This window comes from Pan paniscus, chromosome 11, assembly GCF_029289425.2.
Source record: "Pan paniscus chromosome 11, NHGRI_mPanPan1-v2.0_pri, whole genome shotgun sequence".
In the NCBI taxonomy this organism is placed as follows: Eukaryota; Metazoa; Chordata; class Mammalia; order Primates; family Hominidae; genus Pan; species Pan paniscus.
Window position 1 is genome coordinate 10,359,269 of NC_073260.2, and position 23,761 is coordinate 10,383,029.

At 45.2% G+C, this 23,761-nt stretch overlaps 1 protein-coding gene across 4 annotated transcripts in view; it reads right to left on the reverse strand.

Moving 5' to 3' along the window:
* NUP188 (nucleoporin 188) overlaps positions 1 to 23,761 on the reverse strand; it is a 58,582-nt gene that overhangs the window by 13,041 nt on the left and 21,780 nt on the right. For 2 of the 4 annotated variants that reach the window (XM_055117133.2, XM_008975905.5), the window contains exons 12-29: positions 22,095 to 22,184; positions 15,704 to 15,769; positions 14,309 to 14,428; positions 13,644 to 13,770; positions 12,338 to 12,490; positions 12,012 to 12,138; positions 11,660 to 11,747; positions 11,490 to 11,566; positions 10,024 to 10,138; positions 8,363 to 8,483; positions 8,166 to 8,232; positions 7,356 to 7,484; positions 6,887 to 7,026; positions 4,853 to 4,926; positions 1,683 to 1,889; positions 1,392 to 1,561; positions 647 to 716; positions 166 to 233 (exon numbers count right to left, since the gene is read on the reverse strand). In XM_055117133.2, the coding sequence (XP_054973108.1) occupies positions 166 to 233; positions 647 to 716; positions 1,392 to 1,561; positions 1,683 to 1,889; positions 4,853 to 4,926; positions 6,887 to 7,026; positions 7,356 to 7,484; positions 8,166 to 8,232; positions 8,363 to 8,483; positions 10,024 to 10,138; positions 11,490 to 11,566; positions 11,660 to 11,747; positions 12,012 to 12,138; positions 12,338 to 12,490; positions 13,644 to 13,770; positions 14,309 to 14,428; positions 15,704 to 15,769; positions 22,095 to 22,184 (2,009 nt within the window). Of the gene's footprint in view, positions 1 to 165; positions 234 to 646; positions 717 to 1,391; positions 1,562 to 1,682; positions 1,890 to 4,852; positions 4,960 to 6,886; positions 7,027 to 7,355; positions 7,485 to 8,165; positions 8,233 to 8,362; positions 8,484 to 10,023; positions 10,139 to 11,489; positions 11,567 to 11,659; positions 11,748 to 12,011; positions 12,139 to 12,337; positions 12,491 to 13,643; positions 13,771 to 14,308; positions 14,429 to 15,703; positions 15,770 to 22,094; positions 22,185 to 23,761 lie in introns of all 4 variants that reach the window. The other 2 variants (XM_003822348.5, XM_008975904.4) reach the window with 1 other exon arrangement.

Genomic DNA, 23,761 nt, shown 5'->3' on the forward strand with positions numbered 1-23,761 from the left:
GCCATCGGTGGATTGGCCAGGAACACAGCTCACTGGCCTTCCATGAATGGTTCCAAACCAGTTCTCTCCTCTGCCTTGGCTCTTCCAGCCATGCACCCAGTGGTAGGCCACCAACTCCCACTCCCCCAACCTTCAGTTAAAATCTCAAGAGGGGAAAGTACTCACTTTACTACATAGTATATCTCCAAGCAAATTATCTTCATGATTAGGGCACAGGTTTCCAGGATGCTGGGCTGTGGAGACAGCAGAACAGGCAATTATCACATCTCTGCATCACTGACCTCCCCCAGTGTATCAAACAGGGAACAGAGCAGGGGCCCAACACTTGCAGAACAAGTTAGTACAACCCCTGTTGAATGTGAATGTCCTGACTTGCAAGAGCAGAGGCGTCAAGTCCACAACGTCTCCAACTGAATGGAGAAGACCACAGAGCCACCAACACACAGTAACGCAAACAACTTTCCTTCCCAAAGCAAGACATCAAAGGGACAGAAAGCTGGCACTTCCTGAGAAAGACGTTTCTAGTGAAGGGAACATTCTGTTGTTTAATTAGGGGAGGTATCATTGTCTACGGCCCCATCTCACAGCCCACAGCCTTTCCTCCAAGGGACTTGTAGCCACCATCCTGCCCTCTGCCACAGCTTACCTCTGATGTTTCAGAGGGAGGAGAAAGGGTTCCAAACAGTGGACTGGTTAAATTTTCCCAAAACTTGGGTCTAAAAAGGAAATAAATGTTTGAAATCATAACTTTTTCCCTCTCACAGTCATTTTCTCCTCTCTCAAGCTCCCTTTGGTCGTCACTTCATATTTTACCAGTCTCAATCCTAATATGTGTCTGATAAGTCAGTTGTTCCCGTATAAATGAAAGGTTTCCATAGATAAAATTACATTTTCCTCTCATGAATCACACTTATGCATTACAGAGTTGATCAATAAAAACTCTTCAAGATTCCTTCCACTGTAGATTCCCAAAAGCCCCACAGAAGAGGAGGGAGGGAAATAAGACAGCAGACTCCCAAATTTAGCCTTTTAACACTCCTTCCCTTTGTGCCAGCAGGTCCAATAGAACGGAATGTTTCATTCAATCCAGTGACTTGAGCAAGCCCCTCTCTCCTGAATCTACTGTTTCTCAAGAATGAGTTTTGATGCAGCTAGTTAGCAAAAGGCAGGAACACAAAAGCAACTGAACCTTCCAGGTGCTTAATATTTAAAGATCCTTAATACTTGCAGCAGCATTAGAAAGAGAATTAGTGTAAAACTCCCAGGTATTGAACCAGGACTAAGCACTCTTATTCCCAGTGAACTGTCACAACAAACCTCTGGGATAAGAGCTATTATTACTCCCATTTTATAGACCAGAACAATGAAACTACTCCCAGAGGCAGACTTACTTGGTTCGGAGGACCAGCATGGCACTGTCCCTCCGATCCTGCCACAGAGCATGCAAAAAGGCAATGGCGGCACGATGCAGCAGGGGTGGGCACCAGTATCGATCTTGCTGTTGGGAATCAATCAGCTCCAGCACTGCATGGAGACAGCTCCACATCCCAAGGCTGAATTCCTGCAAGAAGGGACAGGTAAGAGTTCAGTTCCACAGCCACTGCCAGCAGCTGTACTTGCAGAGCCCAGCATCTGCCTCCCAGTGAGCCAACTCCCAGTGTCATCCCAGGTTACAGGCTTACCTTTGAGCCATCACTGCCATCCTTAACTTCCAGGTTCAGAAACAGTTCGATGAGGCCTGGCTGGGTCTCTACTGCAACCGTGAGGAACTCTAGAATCATGACTTTGATGCGCATGTCCTCAATTTTGCTCTGCAATCGGGTCAGGAAGGCATCACGAATGGCAGCCGCATCATTGCCCAGACAAGCATACACTGACATTGGGGCCACCTGGTGGAGACCGGAACACACAGGCTTAGAGCTCTGCTTCCACAAAAACCTCAATGGGCTCCCGCAGAAGGGCACTGAAGAGCTCCCAGAAAATTGGCAGAAAGGGAAGCATCCAGACTACAGCTCTGGGCTAAAAGGGACATCACCACAAACAAGCATGAGATGCCCGCAAATTCACAGGAAAGACAGTAATCAGTATAAAGAAATGCTCAACTTCCCTCATGGTTAAATAAATACAAACTGAAAAGTGAAACATTTTTTTGCTTATTAGATTGGCAAAGACTAAACAATGATGAAGCCCTTGCAGCAAGGATAGAATACTTGGTGTTATAAGCATAAACTGTTACAATGTTTTTTGGAAGGTAATTTGGAAATATCTAATAAAAAATATCATGTTCATTTATACCTACATAAATCTTTGGAACTGTAAACAAATGTTTACAGGGTGGTAGGGATAATAATGTTCACTGCAGCACTGCTTGTAATAGTGAAAGACAGAAAGTAGCGCAAATAAATCAGGATGCATCCATTCTAGGATGTGATATGCAAACATTAAAAAGAATGAAGGAAGTCCAAATTAAAAAAAGGAAAAAAGACAAAAAAGAATGAAGGAAGTCCAAATGTGCCCATGTGGCATGAAGCACATCAAGACTGCTTGATATGGTATCAAGTGAAGGGAGCCAGTCATAAAACAGTACCAGGGGCCAGGCACAGTGGCTCACGCCTGTAATCCCAGCATGTTGGGGGGCTGAGGCAGGCAGATCACTTGAGATCAGGAGTTCGAGACTAGCCTGGCCAACATGGCAAAACTTCGTCCCTACTAAAAATACAAAAAAATCAGCTGGGTGTTGTAGTGGGCGCCTGTAATCCCAGCAACCTGGGAGGCTTAGACAGGAGAATCGCATGAACCTGGGAGTGGAGGCTGCAGTGAGATCATGCCACGGCACTCCAGCCTGGGTGATGGAGTGGGACTGTCTCAAAAGAAAAACAGTACCAGGAAGGGCCGGGCGCGGTGGCTCATGCCTGTAATCCCAGCACTTTGGGAGGCCAAGCAGGCAGATCACGAGGTCAGGAAATCGAGACCACGGTGAAACCCCGTCTCTACTAAAAAAAATACAAAAAATTAGCCGGGCGCAGTGGCAGGCGCTTGTAGTCCCAGCTACTCGGGAGGCTAAGGCAGGAGAATGGCTGAACCCGGGAGGCGGAGCTTGCAGTGAGCCGAGATCGTGCCACTGCACTCCAGCCTAGGCAACAGAGCGAGACTCCGTCTCAAAAAAAAAAAAAAAAGAAAGAAAAACAGTACCAGGAATTCTGCTTTTATAAAGAACAAAAGTACACACTCAAATACTTTTTTTTTTTTTTTTGACTCTGTCGCCCAGGCTGGAGCACAGTGGTGTGAACTCGGCTCACTGCAACCTCCACCTCCTGGGTTCAAGCAATTCTCCTGCCTCAGCCTACTGAGTACCTGGGACTACAGGCACACGCTGCCACACCTGGCTAATTTTTTTGTATTTTAGTAGAGATGGGGTTTCACCGTGTTGCCCAGGATGGTTTCAAACTCCTGAGCTCAGGCAAGCCACCCACCTGGGCCTCCCAGAGTCCTGGGATTACAGGCATAAGCCACCACGCCCAGCCCTAAATACCTTTATTATTTTATTTTTTGAGGCGGTGTCTCACTCTATCGCCCAGGCTGGAGGGCAGTGATGTGATCTCAGCTCACTGCAACCTCTGTTGCCCAGTTTCAAGCGATTCTCCTGCCTCAGCCTCCTGAGTAGCTGGGATTACAGGCACCTGCCACCCAGCTAATTTGGTATTTTTAGTAGAGATGGGGTTTCACCATCTTGGCCATGCTGGTCTTGAACCCCTGACCTCATGATCCACCTGCTTCAGCCTCCCAAAGTACTGGGATTACAGGTGTGAGCCACAGCGCCCAGCCGATACTTTTTAAAATACAAGAACACAGATAAGAAATGTGGAGCACAGCCTTGGAGACATAGCCAGACGCTGTTTCAAAAAAAAAAAAAAAGAAATCTGGAGCATGGCATATCCCCCTGCCCATAGGGATTCTTGGAATAAGGAGATCATAGGGCATCTTAACTTTCTGTTACATCTATTTGTAACATTTAAATAAATATTTTACAATAAGCATGTCTTTTTTCTCCTTTTATCTTGAGACGGAGTCTCACTCTGTCGCCCAGGCTGGAGTGCAGTGGCGTGATCACAGCTCACCGCAACTTCTGCCTCCCGGGTTCAAGCAACTCTCTGCCTCAGGCTCCCAAGTAGCTGGGATCACAGGCACCTGCCACCACGCCTGGCTAATTTTTGAGATGGAGTCTTGGTCTGTTGCCCAGGCTGGAGTGCAGTGGCGCGATCTCAGCTCACTGCAAGTTCCGCCTCCCTGGTGCATGCCATTCTCCTGCCTCAGCCTCCCAATTAGCTGGGACTACAGGCGCCCGCCATAATGCCTGGCTAATTTTTTGTATTTTTCAGTAGAGATGGGGTTTCACCGTATTAGCCAGGATGGTCTTGATCTCCTGACTCTGTGATACACCCGCCTCGGCCTCCCAAAGTGCTGGGATTACAGGCGTGAGCCACCATGCCCGACCTCCTAATTTTTGTATTTTTAGGAGAGATAGGGTTTCACCATCTTGGCCAGGGTTGGTCTTGAACTCCTGACCTTGTGATCTACCCACCTCAGCCTCCCAAAGTGCTGGAATTACAGGCATGAGCCACCGCACGCAGCCTTTTCTCCTTTTTTCTATATTAGAGATGGGGTCTCACTATGTGGCCCAGGTTGGTCTTGAACTCCTGGGCTCAAATGATCCTCCCACCTTGGCCTCCCAAAGTGCTGGAATTACATACAGGCGTTAAGCCGCTGCACGTGGCCTGAGCATGTCTTTTGTAATCAGGGGGAAAAAAACACCCTCATATAAACAGTGTGTGTGCATGAAGTACGATCCTACCGTGGCCAGACGTTTCAGCAGCTGAATGGCAAGACGTGGCAAAGCAGGGTCATGTTTGTGGTAGATGTATTTGGCTAGAACAGCAATGAGGTTGTTTCCATGAGCACCTAAAGCAGCACAGGAAACAGTTTAGATATCAAGTGTGCCTAATTCAAGTCCTTAGAGCACTGGCTGTTCAAAAAAGACCCACAGTGTGTATGTGAAGGAATTTACCCTCAAGTACTTGGAGGGCCACAGCAAACCTAGGTGGCTGTATCCTTCTCTTGATTGAGGAGCAAAAGAATAGTCAGAATTTGGGGATAAACAGTTCAACCCAATTCATCGACAGCAAAGATACATTCTGAATAAAATAGGTGCTTATTTTATTAATTTTTATTTATTTATTAATTTTTTTTGAGACAGAGTCTCACTCAGTCACCCAGGCCGAAGTGCAGTGGCACGATCTCGACTCACTGCACCTCCACCTCCCAGGTTCAAGCAATTCTCCTGCCTCAGCCTCCCGAGTAGCTGGGATTACAGGCGTGCACCACCACGTCCAGCTAATTTTTAAAATTTTTAATAGAGACAGGGTTTCACCATGTTGGCCAGGCTGGTCTTGAACCCGACCTCAAGTGATCCGCCCACCTCGGCCTCCCAAAGTGCTAGGATTACAGGCACCCACCACCATACTCAGCTAACTTTTGTATTTTTAGTAGAGATGGGGTTTCACTGTGTTGGCCAGGCTGGTCTCAAACTCCTGACCTCGTGATCCGCCCACCTTGGCCTCCCAAAGTGCTGGGATTACAAGCGTGAGCCACTGCACCCAGCCTATCTTTTTTTCTTTTTGAGAGAGGGTTTCACTATGTTGTCCAAGCTGGAGTGCAGTGGCAAAATCATGGCTCACTGCAGCTTTGACCTGCCAAGCTTCAAACAATCCCCCCACCTCAGCCTCCTGAGTAGCTGGGACCACAGGCATATGCCACCAGGCCCAGCTACTTTTTTTTTGTTTGTTTTGGTATAGATGGGGGTCTCCTTATTTTGCCCAAGCTGGTCTCGAACTCCTGGACTCAAAGTATCCTCCCCAGCCTCACCGTCCCAAAGTGCTGGGATTACAGACGTGAGCCACCATGCCCAGCCCTTTATTATAATCTTATTAGGAAGATACTACAGGCATCCATAATCTGAAAACCTGAAATTAGAGCACGGTGGCTCATGCCTGTAATCCCAGCACTTTGGGAGGCCAAAGAGGGCAAGTCACCTGAGGTCAGGAGTTCGAGACCAGCCTGGCCAACATAGCGAAAGCTCGTCTCTACCAAACAAAACAAAACAACAAAACAAAACAAAACAAAAATTAGCTGGGCATGGTGACAGATGCCTGTAATCCCAGCTACTCGGGAGGCTGAGGCAGGAGGATTGCTTAAACCCAGGAGGCAGATGCTGCAGTAAGCCGAGATTGCGCCACTGCACTCCAGCCTGGGCAACAGAGCTAGACTGTCTCAAAAAAAAAAAAAAAAAAAAAAATTAAAAAATTAAAAAAAATCTGGAATGTGTCAAAATCTCTAACTATAGCTCAAAGGAAATGCTCACTGGAACATTTTGGATTTATGCTAAACTGGTAAGTATACTGCAACTATTCCAAAATATGAAAAAAAAAAACTGAAACCCAAAACACTTCTGGTCCCAAGCATTTCAGATAAGGGATACTCAACCTGTACCATTATCCCCATTTTACAGATGAGAAATCAGAGGCAGAGTTGTTTAATAACATACCCAAGGTCACACAGTTGATTGGATACAAAATTTGAACCAAGGCAGTCTGACTTCAAATCTGCATTCTTAACTAATATTCTATCATCAATAGGAGGCAGAAATAAAGTACCATCTAGTCCTTTTGTTTCCAATTTCAGGAAAGGAGCTGGTAATAATTCCCAAACTTCCTCAAGAAGCAGAAAATACTGTTGACATCCAAAAACACTGCCTAAGATACGTATTTATGAGCAGAAATGACTGGAAGAGAAATACATACCATGTTGTGACTGGAAGAGAAATACATACCATGTTGTGAGAGAGCCTGTTCCAGGGGGGACACCACATTAGAAGGAGGTTTCAGCCGAATAACATTGTTGGTGACGGAGAATGCCAGTTTCACTGTCTTGATCAGCAGCTGGCCCTGCCCCTGGCCCTCTGCCCCATCACTAGGGTGCCAAATGGAAACCAAAGATGATTCATACAGTATGACTTCATTCGCAATATATGTGCTCTCATGAATTAGATTCCAACAATAATCCCAGAGTTCAACAGCTTCTGTTAGAGGCCCCAGTCCAAACTAGGAGAGAGGAGGAGTAATCAACTCCCTTTGCTATATGCCAATCTATATAGCAGCCACTAGGGTATGTAAAGGCTATGTCCTAGGAAGAACAACGTCATCTTCTAAAAGCTACTGCAAGTTAACTTAAACTGGAGTTATTAGTAACATGCAGGCACAATAAAGACAAACAAAGGGAACGTGGAGAAGGAGCCCTACCTTCGAGGCTGAGCAGCCATCACCATGTCAATGGTGTCCACGCCAATGCCCATGATATTGATAACTGTCTGTCCTGCTTCTGTGTATGCCAGGCTGCAGATGCAGAGAGACTGCAGGCTGGGAGTATGACTGGAAGACAGAGGTATTCTGAGTTACCAGGGAGCCACTCAGTGTATCTTGGAAGGAAGGGCATTGTCCAATTAGGCTAGGGTGGCTAACCTAACCTACTGGACACTGGAGACCAGCTCTCTGCAAGCTGAAGGCACTCTGATCACTTTCCTGAAATAGACTTGATCACCTAAAGATCACCCTGAGAAGCAATCTAAATGTCCATCAAGTAACAGATACAGCTACTGAAAAGGATCATAATTAATCCATATGATGGAATGCATGGAACCATTAAAATAAGACATCTATAAGCAGTGGCATGGAAAGAAAGTTACAGTCAATACAGAAAGAGGAAAAAACCAAGAATACATAGTAACTGGCCCTGGGATGCAGAGATATATGAAGAGTGTCTCGTCAGGAATGAACTTTTGTAACGATCATAAAGAATGATTAATATATTAGTGTATGTGTACACACACACACACACACACACACACTCTCTCTCTCTCTCTCATTCCTACTTCTCTGTCCACAGTGAGAAATGATAAACAGGCCAATTGAAAGCAACTAACAACCTCAAGATTACTGAGTTCTGGGCTCAAGCAAGGTAAATTCTCTGGAAGAACTGAGACGGCTTTGCACAGCAAAAGCCTGTGTCTTGCCTTGGCGAGCGCCAAGCTCTAGTAATCAACCCTTCATTACCTGCTGTGCAGGTCTGTCTCGTGGCACAGGTTCAGTATTGCATGAATCAGCTCCAAGATCAGGCAACCTGGACTCCAGAAAAGACAGAGGAATGATGTGGCCTTGTGAAATGACCCCTTATCTCAAGAAAGGGAAAGAAAAAAGATCTCCAGCGGGGCCAGAAATCCCCAGGTCTTCCCTGCCCATGCTGTCCTTACCAATCTGTTCCCTCACTCCATGAGAGTTGTAGCGCCACTTATGGTAGCTGGGAAGCATCTCCTTCAGCACAAACATTACACAGGGTACAAGTCCTTGGCTCTGGGTACTACCAAGTTGCCCCTACAAGAAACCATGCAGTGAGGACTTCCGCACATTTAAGGAAAAGTCATTTAGTTACCTAGAGATTTAATTCCAAAACCATAGATAGGTCCAAAGGAAATCTAGGCAAACCTTGGTCATCAATGAAAAAAAAGAAACATCAAAAGTCCTACTTTATAGTTGAGCCCAAGTTGTGGGTCTTTTCTAGAATAGAAAAAGTGATGAAAGAGAATGTCACAAAAGGCACCAACACGAAGAAAAGGGATGCAGGCTAAATCTGGACAGAAGGGAGGCACCTTAAACATAAAGGATAGAGGATTGCTGATGATGAACAATGCCACTTCACTATCATGATTGCCAGCCGTCCCTAACCTCAATCCCATCACTGAAATACTAGAAAGGAGATCTGATATGCAAAAATCTGATACCCAATGATATCTGTTAACTGTAGCAACCTTCTATTAAAAATGGGGACTCTTTAGTTATATATAAATATCTATATATTCCTATCTCTATATGCAATCCTTTTTTTCGCCCCCAAGATGGAGTTTCACTCTTGGCACCTAGGCTGGAGTGCAATGGCGTGATCTCGACTTGCTGCAACCTCCGCCTCCCAGGTTCAAGCAATTCTCCTGCCTCAGCCCACTGAGTAGCTGGGATTACAGGCATCCACCACCACACCCAGCTAATTTTTGTATTTTTAGTAGAGATGAGGTTTCACCATGTTGGCCAGGCTGGTCTCAAACTCCTGACCTCAGGTGATCCATCCGCCTCGGCCTCCCAAAGTGCTGGGATTACAGGCATGAATCACTGCACCCAGCCTACAGTCATTTCTTTTTAAGCATTCATTGATTCCTGCAGGCAGAAAGTATAGTTTTTTTCATGCATGACCCTCTTCTCAATCCCATGAGGTAGAGACCATATAGCATTCTGTTTTAGAGACTCTTAAGATATTCTTTACTTGCTCAAGGTCATGCAGCTAGTAAGCTGTCAACCTGAATGTAAACCTAATTCTGACTCCAAAATTTATGCTCTATGTCATTATTTATGCTCTATGTCAGTGTTTTTCAAACTGAGTTGTAACCCATTAGTAGATTATGAGATCAGTCTATGGTCAAAATTCACTTAAATAGGGAGGAGACTGAATAGAAAGTATCAGGGTACAACTTGTGTGGTAAGAATAAATGTTGTGAAATAAACTGTGAAATTTTGCTTCAGGAATATACACACATGTATATATATACTGGGATATGATATTATCCCAGGTTACTGTCAAAATAGCTTGATAGTAACTGCAATACCCTTTTGGCCTCTTCCATTCTACTTCATAAATCTTCCAATCATTAAATAAATTCACATAATTAAGCATCTAATAGAGAACATACTGGCACATACTAGGTACTCAATACATAGAAACTGTTGTCACTGTAACTTCAAGATGACTATTCTGCCTACAGACAAGAAGATTACAGCACCAGGGGCCAGGGAAACTATTTCAGAGTCATCTGACCAGACTGGACCTTTTCTTTTTCTGCCCTTTGTGAACAAAATCAGACTGTACCTTGACAAGGGTGGTGATCAAGCGCAGAAAGGCAATAGTAACCCCATACTCGCCCTGAGGCTGTTCACTATTCATCAAGAGGTTTCCGTACCCTCCAGCATTCATCCCTTCCGCACTGGAAAAAGAAGTAGAGGGAAAAAGAATGATAGGGAAATTTCAAGGTTTCAAGAAACTAATCATAGAGCATTCTTATTATAGTCTAGATTACTTGAATATAAAATAGAAAAGCTCTCCAGTGGAAATAATCCAATCGAGACAGTTCTGTACCCAGGGTAAACATTAAGAACATGTTTTATTGATGTAAAACCTAAAGATATTGAAAGTAAAAAAATCAAAGGAACATCAGGGAAACATTTTTGTCAAGAGAGAGCAAGGCGAGAATGCTCAGGTAGTAAGATGGAGCCTGTGTACTGGTAAGTGGTCTACTGGCTGAGCTCGAGAACCCATGAAATGAGAAAAAGTACAGAGTGATTGTGGCTTAATAACGGGACACCAAGTCCCTGAATCTAGAAACCTCTGGATTTTCTGTGCTGGAAAGTAAATGCTCACATACTAACATGATTGATGTTGGATAAGAAATCTCTCTTGCTCTCGGCCGGGCACCATGGCTCATGCCTGTAATCCCAGCACTTTGGGAGGCCAAGGCAGGCGGATCAGTTGAGGTCAGGAGTTCGAGACCAGCCTGGCCAACACGGTGAAAAACTATCTCTACCAAAAATGCAAAATTACCGGGGCGTGGTGGTGAATGCCTGTAATCCCAGCTACTTGGGAGGCTGAGGCAGGAGAATCACTTGAACCTGGGAGGCGGAGGTTGTGGTGAGCCAAGATCACGCCATTGCACTCCAGCCGGGGCAACAAGAGCGCAACTCCATCTCAAAAAAAAAAAAAAAATCAGGCCAGGCGCAGTGGCTCACGCCTATAATCCCAGCACTTTGAGAGGCTAAGGCGGGCAGATCACTTGAGACCAGGAGTTCCAGACCAGTCAGACCAACATGGTGAGACCTCGTCTCTATTAAAAATACAAAAAATTAGCCGGGCGTGGTGCCGCACATCTGTAATCCTGGCTACTGGGGAGGCTGAGGTGGGAGAATTGCTTGAACCCGGGAGGCAGAGGCTGCAGTGAGCTTAGATTGTGCCACTGCACTCTGGCCTCGGTAACAGAGCGAAAACTCCATCTCAAAAAATAAAAAAAGTAAATAAATACATAAATAATACAAAAATTAGCTGGGCGTGGTGGCTCGAGCCTATAATCCCAGCTACTCGGGAGGCTGAAACACAACAACTGCTTGAACATGGGAGGCGGAGGCTGCACCACTGCACTCCAGCCTGGGCAACAGAGTGAGACTCCATCTCAAAAAAATAAACAAACAAATACATAAAAATAAAATTAATAAACCTAGGCTAGATCTGAGACATATGTGGTTCTCACTAGGGAATATGGCCCACCACCCTAGGACTTGGCTCACCTAATCATCTGACTCAGGCTGGAGACAGGATGGGCCACAAATGGTAAAAAACCTGTGTGACGAAGATCAGTCCAGACCTAAGAAGGAAAAGGAAGAGTTAAATGCCCACATATCTTCAGGTATGTGCCAAGTGCTACATTTTTGGCTCTTGGGAAGATCTGGCATCTCACCTTTGCTGGATTGCGGGCAGCCAAAACAGTTAAGCAGTTGACACAAGAAGCAATGACATCCACAGGTGGGGAGATCACTGTCGTTAACCTGGTTGGAGAACAATACACTATACTCAATAAAGCAAATAATACAACTGGTTCCCTCACAAACATTTTTCCACTTCTCTCTCCCGAGTCTCTCCCCTCAGCAGACATATAAAAACAGGAAAACCCTCACAGATATAAAAACAGGAAAACCAAGGAACATGCGTGAACTTTAACCCAGTGGGTATGTGTCCAGGTTCCTGCAAACTGAGGGCACAAGTGCTGAGATCTCTACTGGGCAGCTGAGGGTCAGCCAAGACAGACTCACCGCTGCAGCAGCATGTAGATGCGAGATGTGATGGGCAGGAGACAGTCTGCTATCGACAGGTCTGTACTGATGACCTTATGGACGAGATCAATGATGGGTTTGACTCGCTGGCAGTGCTGAATCACATCTGAGAAGAAAGACAGCCTGTGACCTCACGGCAAACAACCCCTTTAAGATCACTGAACAGTCTCTGAGACCCAGATACACAAATCAGACAAATCACAATCTTGATGGTTCTAAATTTTATGGAGATATTCTATTTTCTAAATCCTCCAAGCACATCCACTTTTCCTCCTTGTAGTGATGTTTCCGAAAGCTGACCTTACCTGCAGTTGAAACAACATGAAGCAACATTTCAATCTCGCAGGTAAAGAGGGTCCAGCTGCTATAGGAGTATTCCCAGCGTACCAGGTATGCCCTATCATCCAACATTACTTGGCCCACAGTGCCTTGAGGTATGCGAAGGTTGGTTTGACCCCCTGAGAGAGAAAGATAAATTAGTCTAATATCTGAGGATAAATAAAAAATGTAACTCCTCTACCAGACATCAATATTTTAAACACACAGAGATACACAAACTCACAGACTTTTTTTTTTTTTGAGACAGAGTCTCCCTCTTGCCCAGGCTGGAGTGCAGTGGCGCGATCTCGGCTCGCTGCAACCTCCACCTCCTGGGTTCAAGTGATTCTCGTGCTTCAGCCTCCCAAGTAGCTGGGACTACAGGTGCGCACCACCACTCCTGGCTAATTTTTGTATTTTTAGTAGAGATGGGGTTTTACCATGTTGACCAGGCTGGTCTTGAGCTCCTGGCTTCAAGTGATTTGCCTGTCTTGGCCTCCCAAAGTTCTGGGATTCACAGGCTTTCTTCTTAGTAGCTAACATTCCTACAGCTTTTTCAACTAAAATACCCAAAAAAGTTCTTGCCATGTAGACAAGTGTCTTTTTTTTTTGAGATGGAGTTTTGCTCTTGTTGCCCAGGCTGGAGTGCAATGGCACGATCTCAACTCACTGCAACCTCTGCCTCCCAAGTTCAAACGATTCTCCTGTCTCAGCCTCCAGAGTAGCTGGGATTACAGGCATGCACCACCACGCCCGAATAATTTTATATTTTTAGTAGAGACGGGGTTTCTCCATGTTGGTCAGGCTGGTCTCGAACTCCCGACCTCAGGTGATCCGCCCACCTTGGCCTGTAATCCCAGTGTTGGGATTACAGGCGTGAGCCACTACACCTGGCCGACAAGTGACTCTTTCTATATGTCTGAAACTCACTTGAGTGCAAAGAACAGTTTTCCATTCAAATGATAACAGTACCTCATAGGACTGCTAGTGCCTAGATGACTGGAGAAGTCAGTGGTGATGATGCCAGGATTAAAACAGTGAGGCTATTCCCTCTATATTTTCCTCTTTGAGCACCTGGAACAGATGTGAGCCTCAGAGTGTAACTGCCTGGATGCACTGGCTCACGTCTATAATCCCAGTGCTTTGGGAGGCTAAGGTGGGAGAATCACTTGAGCCCAAGAGTTTGAGGCTACAGTGAGCTATGATCGTGCCACTGCACTCCAGCTTGGGTGACAGAGCAAGACATCAAAAAAAAAAAAAAGCTGTCATGAAAGGGGGATCTCTTTATCTCACCAAGGGGATAAAGGAGTTTGGGTGTTTGTCTCCGCCAAAGAGTTCCATCTTCATGGGAGATCACATCATGAGGCTTGTGTTTATAAAGTTCATTGTAGAAAGACATCTTATCCAAGAAGCTATACACCTGCCAAAACAGAAAAAACCATCACACATTTCCCTCCAGGATAAGCAAGGGGAGGTCCCACAGTCTGCTCTTTCAACCAGACTCTCAAACTTCTTGCAAGCCCACCACTGTGACTGTTCTTGGAACTGCCTCCTGCGCCCCTCGCCAAATCTTCACTGGGCTTTAACACTCAACTCAAGTCCCCATCACTCCACAAGGGCAGTTCTCTCTCCTGAACAGTATGGTCTTTATTGCTCAAATGACATTTACTCTGTACCACCTGGCTCTTAGCTATTTATTTCTTATATCTAGTAACTTCCAACTAGGTATTAAGGAACTTTATACTTAGTCTTAGTCCCACAGTATCTACAATAGGTACTTAATGAAAAGATTATTTAATTTTTTAGAATTGAGGTGCTATCTTTGGTATCTTTCATTCACCTTCAGACTAACTTTTGTCATGGCAGTAGAACTGCAATGTGGAAAGCAAAAAAGATTCCTAATAAAGTCTCCATGAAGAATCTCCCATTCTCTTTACTTATCTGACTAAGCAACTTACCTTTTTGGCTGTGGACTTCCCTGATACCAGGGCTCGGAGCAGTTGCAGGAGTGGGGAGAGAAGGTGGGGAAACATTCCACACACACTGTCCAGAATGATCCCAAGGCCAGAAGTTGGCTCCTGTGGTGGAATGGGACAAATCACTGATCTTCACATTATCCACAAATTAACATCTCTCCAAATTTCCCAGCAATCATGAGAAAATTTAGAATTAATCCTTCCTTTTAGACAGATATCATCCCTCCTTAATAATTTAAGACTTTCATATTTCCACTGAAAAAGGATATAAAATAATTGATTTAGTGAGGGACCTAAAAAAAGATTACTATTCTATCCAGTGACCTTCCCAGCCATCCTTTCTATGGGAAGACAGTATTGTTCACCTGTGCATTACATGTTTCCACTAAAGTGCAAATTACCCAACTATGTCAGCAGTTGGCTACCACACAGCAACCACAGATCCTCACTCTAGATACTATTTCATACCAGCTTCTCCTTCTCCCAGGAGCACTGTGGTTCTATAACATCAGACAGCATCTTACAAAAAAGAGGGTAAAATATACAGGTAGATCATCAGTTGGATCTTGAGGTTTGAGACTGTTGTCAATGCTCAGAGCAAGTACTGGTGAGAAATTGTTCTTTTCAAAGCCAAATTCTCACTCTAACTAGTTACAATACCCTGACAACTCATAGGCTACGGTTACAATCTCCTAAAAGCACTTTCAAGAGCTGCAGGAACACTGGTGTCTAAAACACTGCCATATATAAAAACAAAAAACTGGTGGGTTGGAAGGCCAGGCTCAGTGGCTCACGCCTGTAACCCCAGCACTTTGGGAGGCCGAGGCTGGCAGATCACAAGGTCAGGAGATCGAGACCAGCCTGGCCAACATAGTGAAACCCCGTCTCTACTAGAAATACAAAAAATTAGCCAGGCATGGTGGCGGGCGCCTGTAATCCCAGCTACTTGGGAGGCTGAGGCAGGAGAACTGCTTGAACCCGGGAGGCAGAGGTTGCAGTGGGCCGAGATCGCACCACTGCACTCCAGCCTGGGCAACAGAGCAAGACTCCATCTCAAAAAACAAGACAAAACCAAAACAAAAAAAAAACCTGGTGGGCTGGAGACAGCACACTGGTAATAACATAGGCTGCAGACTCAAGTCAGACAGAACTGGGTTCTGGCTGCCTCTTTCTATGTGTGACTTTGAGCAAATCACTTCACATCTCTAAGTGTCATGTGTCATCACATTAAAAGAGGGACAGTAATAGTATCTACTTCATACATTTTTATGAAGATTAAATGAGAAAATGCACATGAATGCTTAGTACAAAACCTGTAAGAAAACAAGTGTTTGAACAATTCTTTTGCTATGCAGTGACTCTCTCTGACATACTTACTGTTCCCCAGAACAGTTCCGGAAGAGAAGGGTCGGCCAATACTTCACATGCTGTATCAATTATATCCTGTTTGAGGAAGGGAAGAAAAATGGATCATTTTCCCTAGCTGAACCAGTCTATCTTTATTATTGTATTCTGTTGAAATAAAAACACCAAAACACCAATAAACACTAAAGTGGGAAGACCACTTCAATCCAGGAGTTCCAGAGCAGCCTGGGGAACATAGTAAATCCTGTTCTTGAAAACAAATAAATAAATAAAATAAAATAAACACCTTAATATAGAAAGTCAGAAAAAACTGGTTAAGAATTGGTTGGTTGGCTGGGTGCGGGGGCTACCCCTATAATCCTAACACCTTGGGAGGCAAGGCCAGCAGATCACTTGAGGTCAGGAATTCGAGACCGGCCTGGCCAACATGGTGAAACCCCATGTCTACTAAAAATACGAAAGTTAGCCAGGCGTGGTGGCGCACACCTTATAATCCCAGCTACTTGAGTGGCTGAGGCATGAGAATCACTTGAACCCAGGCAATGGAGGTAGCAGTGAGCCGAGATCATGCCACTGTACTCTAGCCTGGGCAACAAAGTGAGGCTCTGTCTCAAAAAACAAACAAACAAAAAAACTGCTTAAGGGTGGATGGGTTGGTTGACTGATTCATTTATTTATGTTTAAAGACAAGGTCATGCTCTATCACCCAGACTAGAGCACAAGAATTCTGGGTGAGTGGGTTTGTTTCTTCCTTTTTACCTTTTTTTTTTTTTTTTTTTTTTTTGAGACAGAGTCTCACTCTGTCGCCCAGGCTGGAGTGCAGTGGCGCGATCTTGGCTCACTGCAAGCTCCGCCTCCCAGATTCACGCCATTCTCCTGCCTCAGCCTCCCGAGTAGCTGGGACTACAGGCGCCTGCCACCACGCCCAGCTAATTTTTTGTATTTTTAGTAGAGACGGGGTTTCACCATGTTAGCCAGGATGGTCTCGATCTCCTGACCTCGTGATCCGCCCGCCTCAGCCTCCCAAAGTGCTGGGATTACAGGCGTGAGACCAGCCTCTTTCTACCATTTTTGTATATATGTATGTAAGTAGGTATGTATCTATTTTTAGAGACAGGGCCTTGCTCTGTTGCCAAGACTGGAGTGCAGTGGCACCATCATAGCTCACTGCAGCCTTTAACTCCTGGGTTTAAGTGATCTTCTCGCCTCCGCCTCCCAAAGCACTGGGTTACAGAAGTGTACCACCATGCCCAGCCAAGAACTCTGGGTTTAAAAAGTAAGATTATATCCTGTCCAGGGTGTGTTGTGTCTGCTGTACGATGTTAGACAAATTCATCTCTCTGAGCCAGAAATGCTTTATCTGTAAAATGGGGACAGTAATTTCTGCTTCAAAGTAGGATTATAAGTAAGGATTATAAATAAGGATTAAATGAGATAATGTATGAGGAAGTAGACTGTAAATTCAAAAATGCCACATAAATGTAAGTTATTACTAGGCTCAGCTAAACTGCTCTCCTAGAGGGCAAAAACAATGTCTTTCTTTTTTTTAGATGAAGTTTCGGTCTTTCACTCAGACTGGAGTGTAATAGCACAATCTCGGCTCACTGCAACCTCCGCCTCCCCGGTTTAAGCAATTCTCCTGCCTCAGCATCCCGAGTAACTGGGATTATAGGTGCCCACCACCACGCCCAGCTCATCTCTGCCATTTTAGTTTCACCATGTTGGCTGGGCTGGTCTCAAACTCCTGACCTCAGGTGGCCCACCTGCCTTGGCCTCCCAAAGTGCTGGGATTACAGACATGAGCCACTGTGCCTGGCCAAGAACAATGTCTTTAATTGTTTTATCCTTAGCGCTTAGCACAGAGCTTAGCATACACAGGGAATCTAATAAATGCTCACTGAATGATTTCTTTAAAATCCAAGTACCTGGCCGGGCACGGTGGCTCATGCCTATAATGCCAACACTTTGGGAGGCCGAGGCAGGCGGATCACAAGGTCAGGAGATCGAGACCATCCTGGCTAACATGGTGAAACCCGTCTCTACTAAAAATACAAAAAAATTAGCTGGGTATGGCGGCGGGCGCCTGTAGTCCCTGCTGCTGGGGAGGCTGAGGCAGGAGAATGGCATGAACATGGGAGGCAGAGCTTGCAGTGAGCCGAGATCGCGCCACTGCACTCCAGCCTGGGTGACAGAGCGAGACTCCGTCTAAAAAAAAAAAAAAAAAAAATCCAAGTACCAGGACTCCTGCAACTCTGTTTTTTTTGTTGTTATTGAGATGGGGTCTCACTCCGTCTCCCAGGTTGGAGTGCAGTGATGCCATCTCAGCACACTGAAACCTGTGTCTCCCAGGCAAGTGATCCTACCTCAGCCTCCTGAGTAGCTGGGACTACAGGTGCGCACCACCACACTCAGTTAACTTTTTGTATTTTTGGTAGAGACAGGGCTTCATCATGTTGCCCAGGCTGGTCCTGAACTCCTGAGCTCAGGTGTTCTACCCACCTTGGCCTTGGAAAGTGCTGGGATTACAGGTGTGGGCCACAGTGCTTGGCCCTAATATGTTAATACCAATCCTCCAGGTGTAAGGTCAGGTCAAAAGTAACCAGAATTCTCCCAAAGTACACAAACCTTGTTCTATGCCCATGACCTTTAGAAATTGAGTCTTTTTTTTTTTTTGGAGACAAAGTTTTGCTCTTGTTGCCCAGGCTGGAGTGCAATGTCACAGTCTCAGCTCACTGCAACCTCCGCCTCCCGGGTTCAAGCAATTCTCCTGCCTCAGCCTCCCAAGTAGCTGGGATTACAGGCGCCCGCCACCATGTCCAGCTAATTTTTGTATTTTTAGTAAAGATGGGGTTTCACCATGTTGGCCAGGCTAATCTCAAACTCCTGACCTCAGATGATCTGCCCTCTTTGGTCTCCCAAAGTGCTGGGATTACAGGAGTAAGCCACCACACCCAGCCTCTAGAAATTGAGTCTTTCAATTCAACACAAACTCATTTCTCTCTAATGATAAAAAATTTTAATTTTCACCAAGTTAGTCAATTTACAAAACAAGTTCCTAGTCACTAAAAATGAACAGAGTGATTTAGTTTTCAGGATACTCATCAAATATCATTTCCCACTAAAAATAACCAAGGCTATTAGAATAAGCAGATTTCAGGTCTTACGCAAGAATCTTACAAGATAATCCTGTAACATCTTGTACCAGAAAGCAACAGAGAAAAGAGGCAAGGCACAGTGGCTCACACCTATAACCCAAGCACTCTGACAGGCCAAGGCAGGCAGATCACTTGAGGTCAGGAGTTTGAGATCAGCCTGGCCAACAACGGGAAACGCTGTCTCTACATACAAAAACTAGCCAGACATGGTAGCGCACACCTGTAATCCCAGCTACTCAAGGGGATGAGGCAGGAAAATCACTTGAACCCAGGAGACAAGAGTTTGCAGCGATCTGAAATCACACCACTGTACTCCAGCCTGGGCGACAGAGTGAGACTCCGTTTCAAAACAATAAAAAATTAACATAGGCCTGGTGCAGTGGCTAATGCCTGTAATCCCAGCACTTTGGGAGGCTGAGGCAGGCGGATCACTTGAGGTCAGGAGTTTGAGGCCAGCCTGGCCAACATGGCAAAACCCCGTCTACTAAAAATACAAAAATTCGCCAGATGTGGTGGCGTACACCTGTAAACTCAGTTACTCAGGAGACTGAGGCAGGAGAATTGCTTGAACCCAGGAGGCAGACTTGAAGTGAGTGGAGATCACGCCACTTACTCTCCAGCCTGGGCGACAGAGCGAGACTCCGTCTTAAAGAAAAATAAATAAGGCCAGGCGCGGTGGCTCACGCCTGTAATCCTAGCACTTTGGGAGGCTGAGGCGGGCGGATCACGAGGTCAGGAAATCGAGATCATCCTGGCTAACACGGTGAAACCCCATCTCTACTAAAAATACAAAAAAAAGCCAGGTAGGCCGGGCGCGGTGGCTCACGCCTGTAATCCCAGCACTTTGGGAGGCCGAGGCGGGTGGATCACGAGGTCAGGAGATCGAGACCATCCTGGCTAACACGGTGAAACCCCGTCTCTACTAAAAATACAAAAAATTAGCCGGGCGTGGTAGCGGGCGCCTGTAGTCCCGGCTACTCGGGAGGCTGAGGCAGGAGAATGGCGTGAACCCGGGAGGCGGAGCTTGCAGTGAGCCGAGATCGCGCCACTGCACTCCAGCCTGGGCGACAGAGCGAGACTCCGTCTCAAAAAAAAAAAAAAAAAAAAAAAAAAAGCCAGGCATGGTGGCAGGCGCCTGTAGTCCCAGCTACTCGGGAGGCTGAGGCAGGAGAATGGCGTGAACTCAGGAGGCAGAGCTTGCAGTGAGCCGAGATCATGCCACCGCACTCCAGCCTGGACAAGGGCGAGACTCCGTCTCAAAAAAAAAAAAAAAAAGGAAAAGAAAAAGAAATTAATTAATTAAATTTAAAAAGTAAGCAACGGAGAAAATAAAAAAGAAAAGAAAGCAACAGAGCTATCAAAATATATAAGGGTAGTGTCAAACAGATTTAGAAAGCTGTTACAGGCCAAATATGGGACTGAGCATAAAAAAAATAACTTCGGCCAGGCATGGTGGCTCACACCTATAATCCCAGCACTCTGGGAGGCGGAGGCGGTGGGATCACCTGAGGTCAGGAGTTCGGGACCAGCCTGGCCAACATGGCAAAACTCCATCTCTACAAGAAAAACACAAAAATTAGCTGAGCATGGTGGCACACGCCTGTAGTCCCAGCTACTCAGGAGGCTAAGGTGAATGGATCATCTAAGCCCAGGGGGTGCAGGTTGAAGTGGGACAAGATCGCGCCACTGTATTCTGCACTCCAGCCTGTCTCCAAAAAAAAAAAAAGAGACAATGTTTTCTGGGGGGCTTTTGTGTGATAACGGTTGTAATGTTAAGTTTTGTTGAAATGTCTGTAGATTAAGTTAAATAGTATCTGACATTTGCTTTGAAATAATCAAGGAGGGAAGGGGCAGAAAAAGGATTATCCACGAGATGACAACTGGTAGAAGCTGGTGATGGGCTCATGGGGTTCATTATGTAATTTTGTCTTCTCTGGTATAAGTTTGAAATGTTTCATCTTAAAAAACATTTTAGGCTAGGTGCCATAGCTCACACCTATAATCCCAGCACTGTGGGAGGCTGACAGGGATGGACAGCTTAAGCCCAGGAGTTCAAGACCAGCCTGGGCAACAGAGTGAGACCCTGTCTCAAAAAAAAAAAAAAAAAAAACAACCTGCTGCAGAAGACTTACTAGCACCAACAAATGTCTGGGACAGATGTACTACACAGTAAAAAAAATGAGGTTACAAAATGGTATATATTTGGGAAGCCGAGGTGAGAAGTCCTGGAGTTTGAGACCAGCCTGGGCAACATACTGAGACCCGGTCTCTTAAAAAATAAACAAGCAGGGCCGGGCGCGGTGGCTCACACCTGTAATCCCAGCATTTTGGGAAGCCAAGGCAGGTGGATCACGAGGTCAGGAGTTTGAGACCAGCTGGCCAAGATGGTGAAACCCCGTCTCTACCAAAAATAAAAAAATTAGCCGGGCGCGGTGGCAGGCACCTCTAATCCCAGCTATTTAAGAGGCTGAGGCAGAAGAACCGCTTGAACCCAGGAGGCAGAGGTTGCAGTGAGCCGAGATTGCGTCACTGCACTCTAGCCTGGGCAACAGAGCAAGACTCCGCCTCAAAAAAAATAAATGCATAAATAAATAAATAAACAGAAATTTTAAAAATAGTATATCCATTGTTGTTCCATTTCTAGAGAAGAATTACTATATTTTCATGTATATACGTATTTGGAAAATGGAAGGGAATACATCAAAATGTTATCAAGTTATCTATGTGATAGGACTATACTTTTTTCTTTTTACAGCATTTTCTGTTTTTTCTAAAATTAACATTTATCACCTATATAACAGTAAATAAAGATAAGGCCGGGTGCAGTGGCTCATGCCTGTTATCCCAGCACTTTGGGAGGCCGAGGCAGGCAGATCACCTGATGTCAGGAGTTTAAGACCAGCCTGGTCGACATGGCGAAAGCCCGTCTCTACCAAAAATACAGAAATTAACTGGGCGAGGTGGCGGACGCCTGTAATTCCAGCTACTTAGGAGACTGAGACAGGAGAATTGCTTGAACCCAGGAGGCGGACGCTGCAGTGAGCCAAGATCGCGCCACCACACTCCAGCCTGGGGGACAGAGCAGGACTCCATCTCAAAAAAAAAAGAAAAAAGTAAATAAAAAAATGAGCGCCAGTAAACAAATTAACACATGAGGTAAATAATATCAGATCCAATGGGGGTATATTTTTGGGACTTGATTGCAAAGCTGGGCAGTAGAGACAGCTTCATGAAAGCCAGACACTGACCTGCTGATTGCCCAGGGTGTGCAGCTCCAACGAGGTCAGAACGAAAGAGAGCAGTCCATAGACACACATGCATGCAGTGCTGGTGGTGCACTAGAATGACAAAGGAGTCAGTGAATCATTCTGAGTAATACAACTCTTCCCCAGGTTCGGCATAATCCTATCGCATTCATATATTCTTTGTAAACAAATGGGAAGGAAATCTGAAGCTTCATAATTTTCCTAATTTAGTTACAAGATCAGGAAGACCAAGGGAGAAAACAGAAAGCAGGAACCACAAATATTACAACAAAGTCAAGAATAAAATCAGAAGGGAATTATTGCCAAAATCATCAAAGTTTGTGTGGGGAAGAAGAAAACCATATCCAGCCTACAGTAAACAGTCTGCATGTGGTAATGGGAATTGATATAGCACCTGAATGGCCACCAAGATAAGCCAACCAGTGACAACGAGTAGGGCCTGCTGGCTGAGTTTTCTTCCTTTTAAATAGGCTTTGTTTTGTACAGCAGTTTTAGGTTCATAGCAAAACTGAGCAGAAAAGTACAAAGATTTCCCATATATCCTCTGCCTCCACACATAAATAGCATCCCACCAAAACAGTACAATTGTTACAACTGAATAACTTCAATTGGCATTATTATTATCACCCAAAGTCCACAGTTTACACTAAGGGTCACTCTTGTGTTGCACATTGTATGGATTTTTGGACAAGTATGACATGTATCCACCATTGTAGTATCACATGGAATAGCTTCACTGCCCTAAAAATCCTCTGTGTTCTACCTAATTCAGACCTCCTGCTCCACTAGACCGTTGGCAACCCACTATTCTCTTTAATGTCTCCAAGGTTTTGCCTTCTCCAGAATGTCACGTAGTTGGAATCATATACTATGAAGCCTTTTTAGATTGGCTTCATTTACTAATATGCATTTAATGTTTTCTCCATGTCTTTTCATGGTTTGATGGCTCATTTAGCAGTATATAAATATTCCATCATCTAGATGTACAACAGTTTAGTTATACTTGCTGAAGGACCTTTTAGTTGCTTTCGAGTTTTAGTAATTACGAATAAAGCTGCTATAAAGGTCTGTGTGTATGTTTTTGTGTGGATATGTTTTCAACTCCTTTGGGCAAATGCATACCAACCAAGGAGTATAATTGCTGATTTGGCCGGGCACGGTGGCTCACACCTGTAATCCCAGAACTTTGGGAGGCTGAGGTGGGCAGATCACTTGAGATCAGTAGTTTGAGACCAGCCTTGCCAACATGGTGAAACCCCATCTCTACTACAAATACAAAAAATAGCCGGGCATGGTGGCAGGTGCCTGTAATCCCAGCTACTTGGGAGGCTGAGGCACGAGAATCACTTGAATCCGGGAGGCAGAGGTTGCAGTGAGCTGAGATCCACTGTACTACAGCCTGGGCAATAGAGCAAGACTCAGTCTCAAAAAAAAGAAAAAGGAAAAGAAAAAATAATTGCTGAACCTGAGGTTTCATTTCACCATGTCAAAACGAGCTCACTAGCTGGGCACGGTGGCTCACGCCTGTAATCCCAGCACTTTGGGAGGCCGAGGCGGGTGGATCACGAGGTCAGGAGTTCAAGACTAGCTTGGCCAAGATGGTAAAACCCCGTCTCTACTAAAAATACAAAAAATTAGCTAGGCGTTGC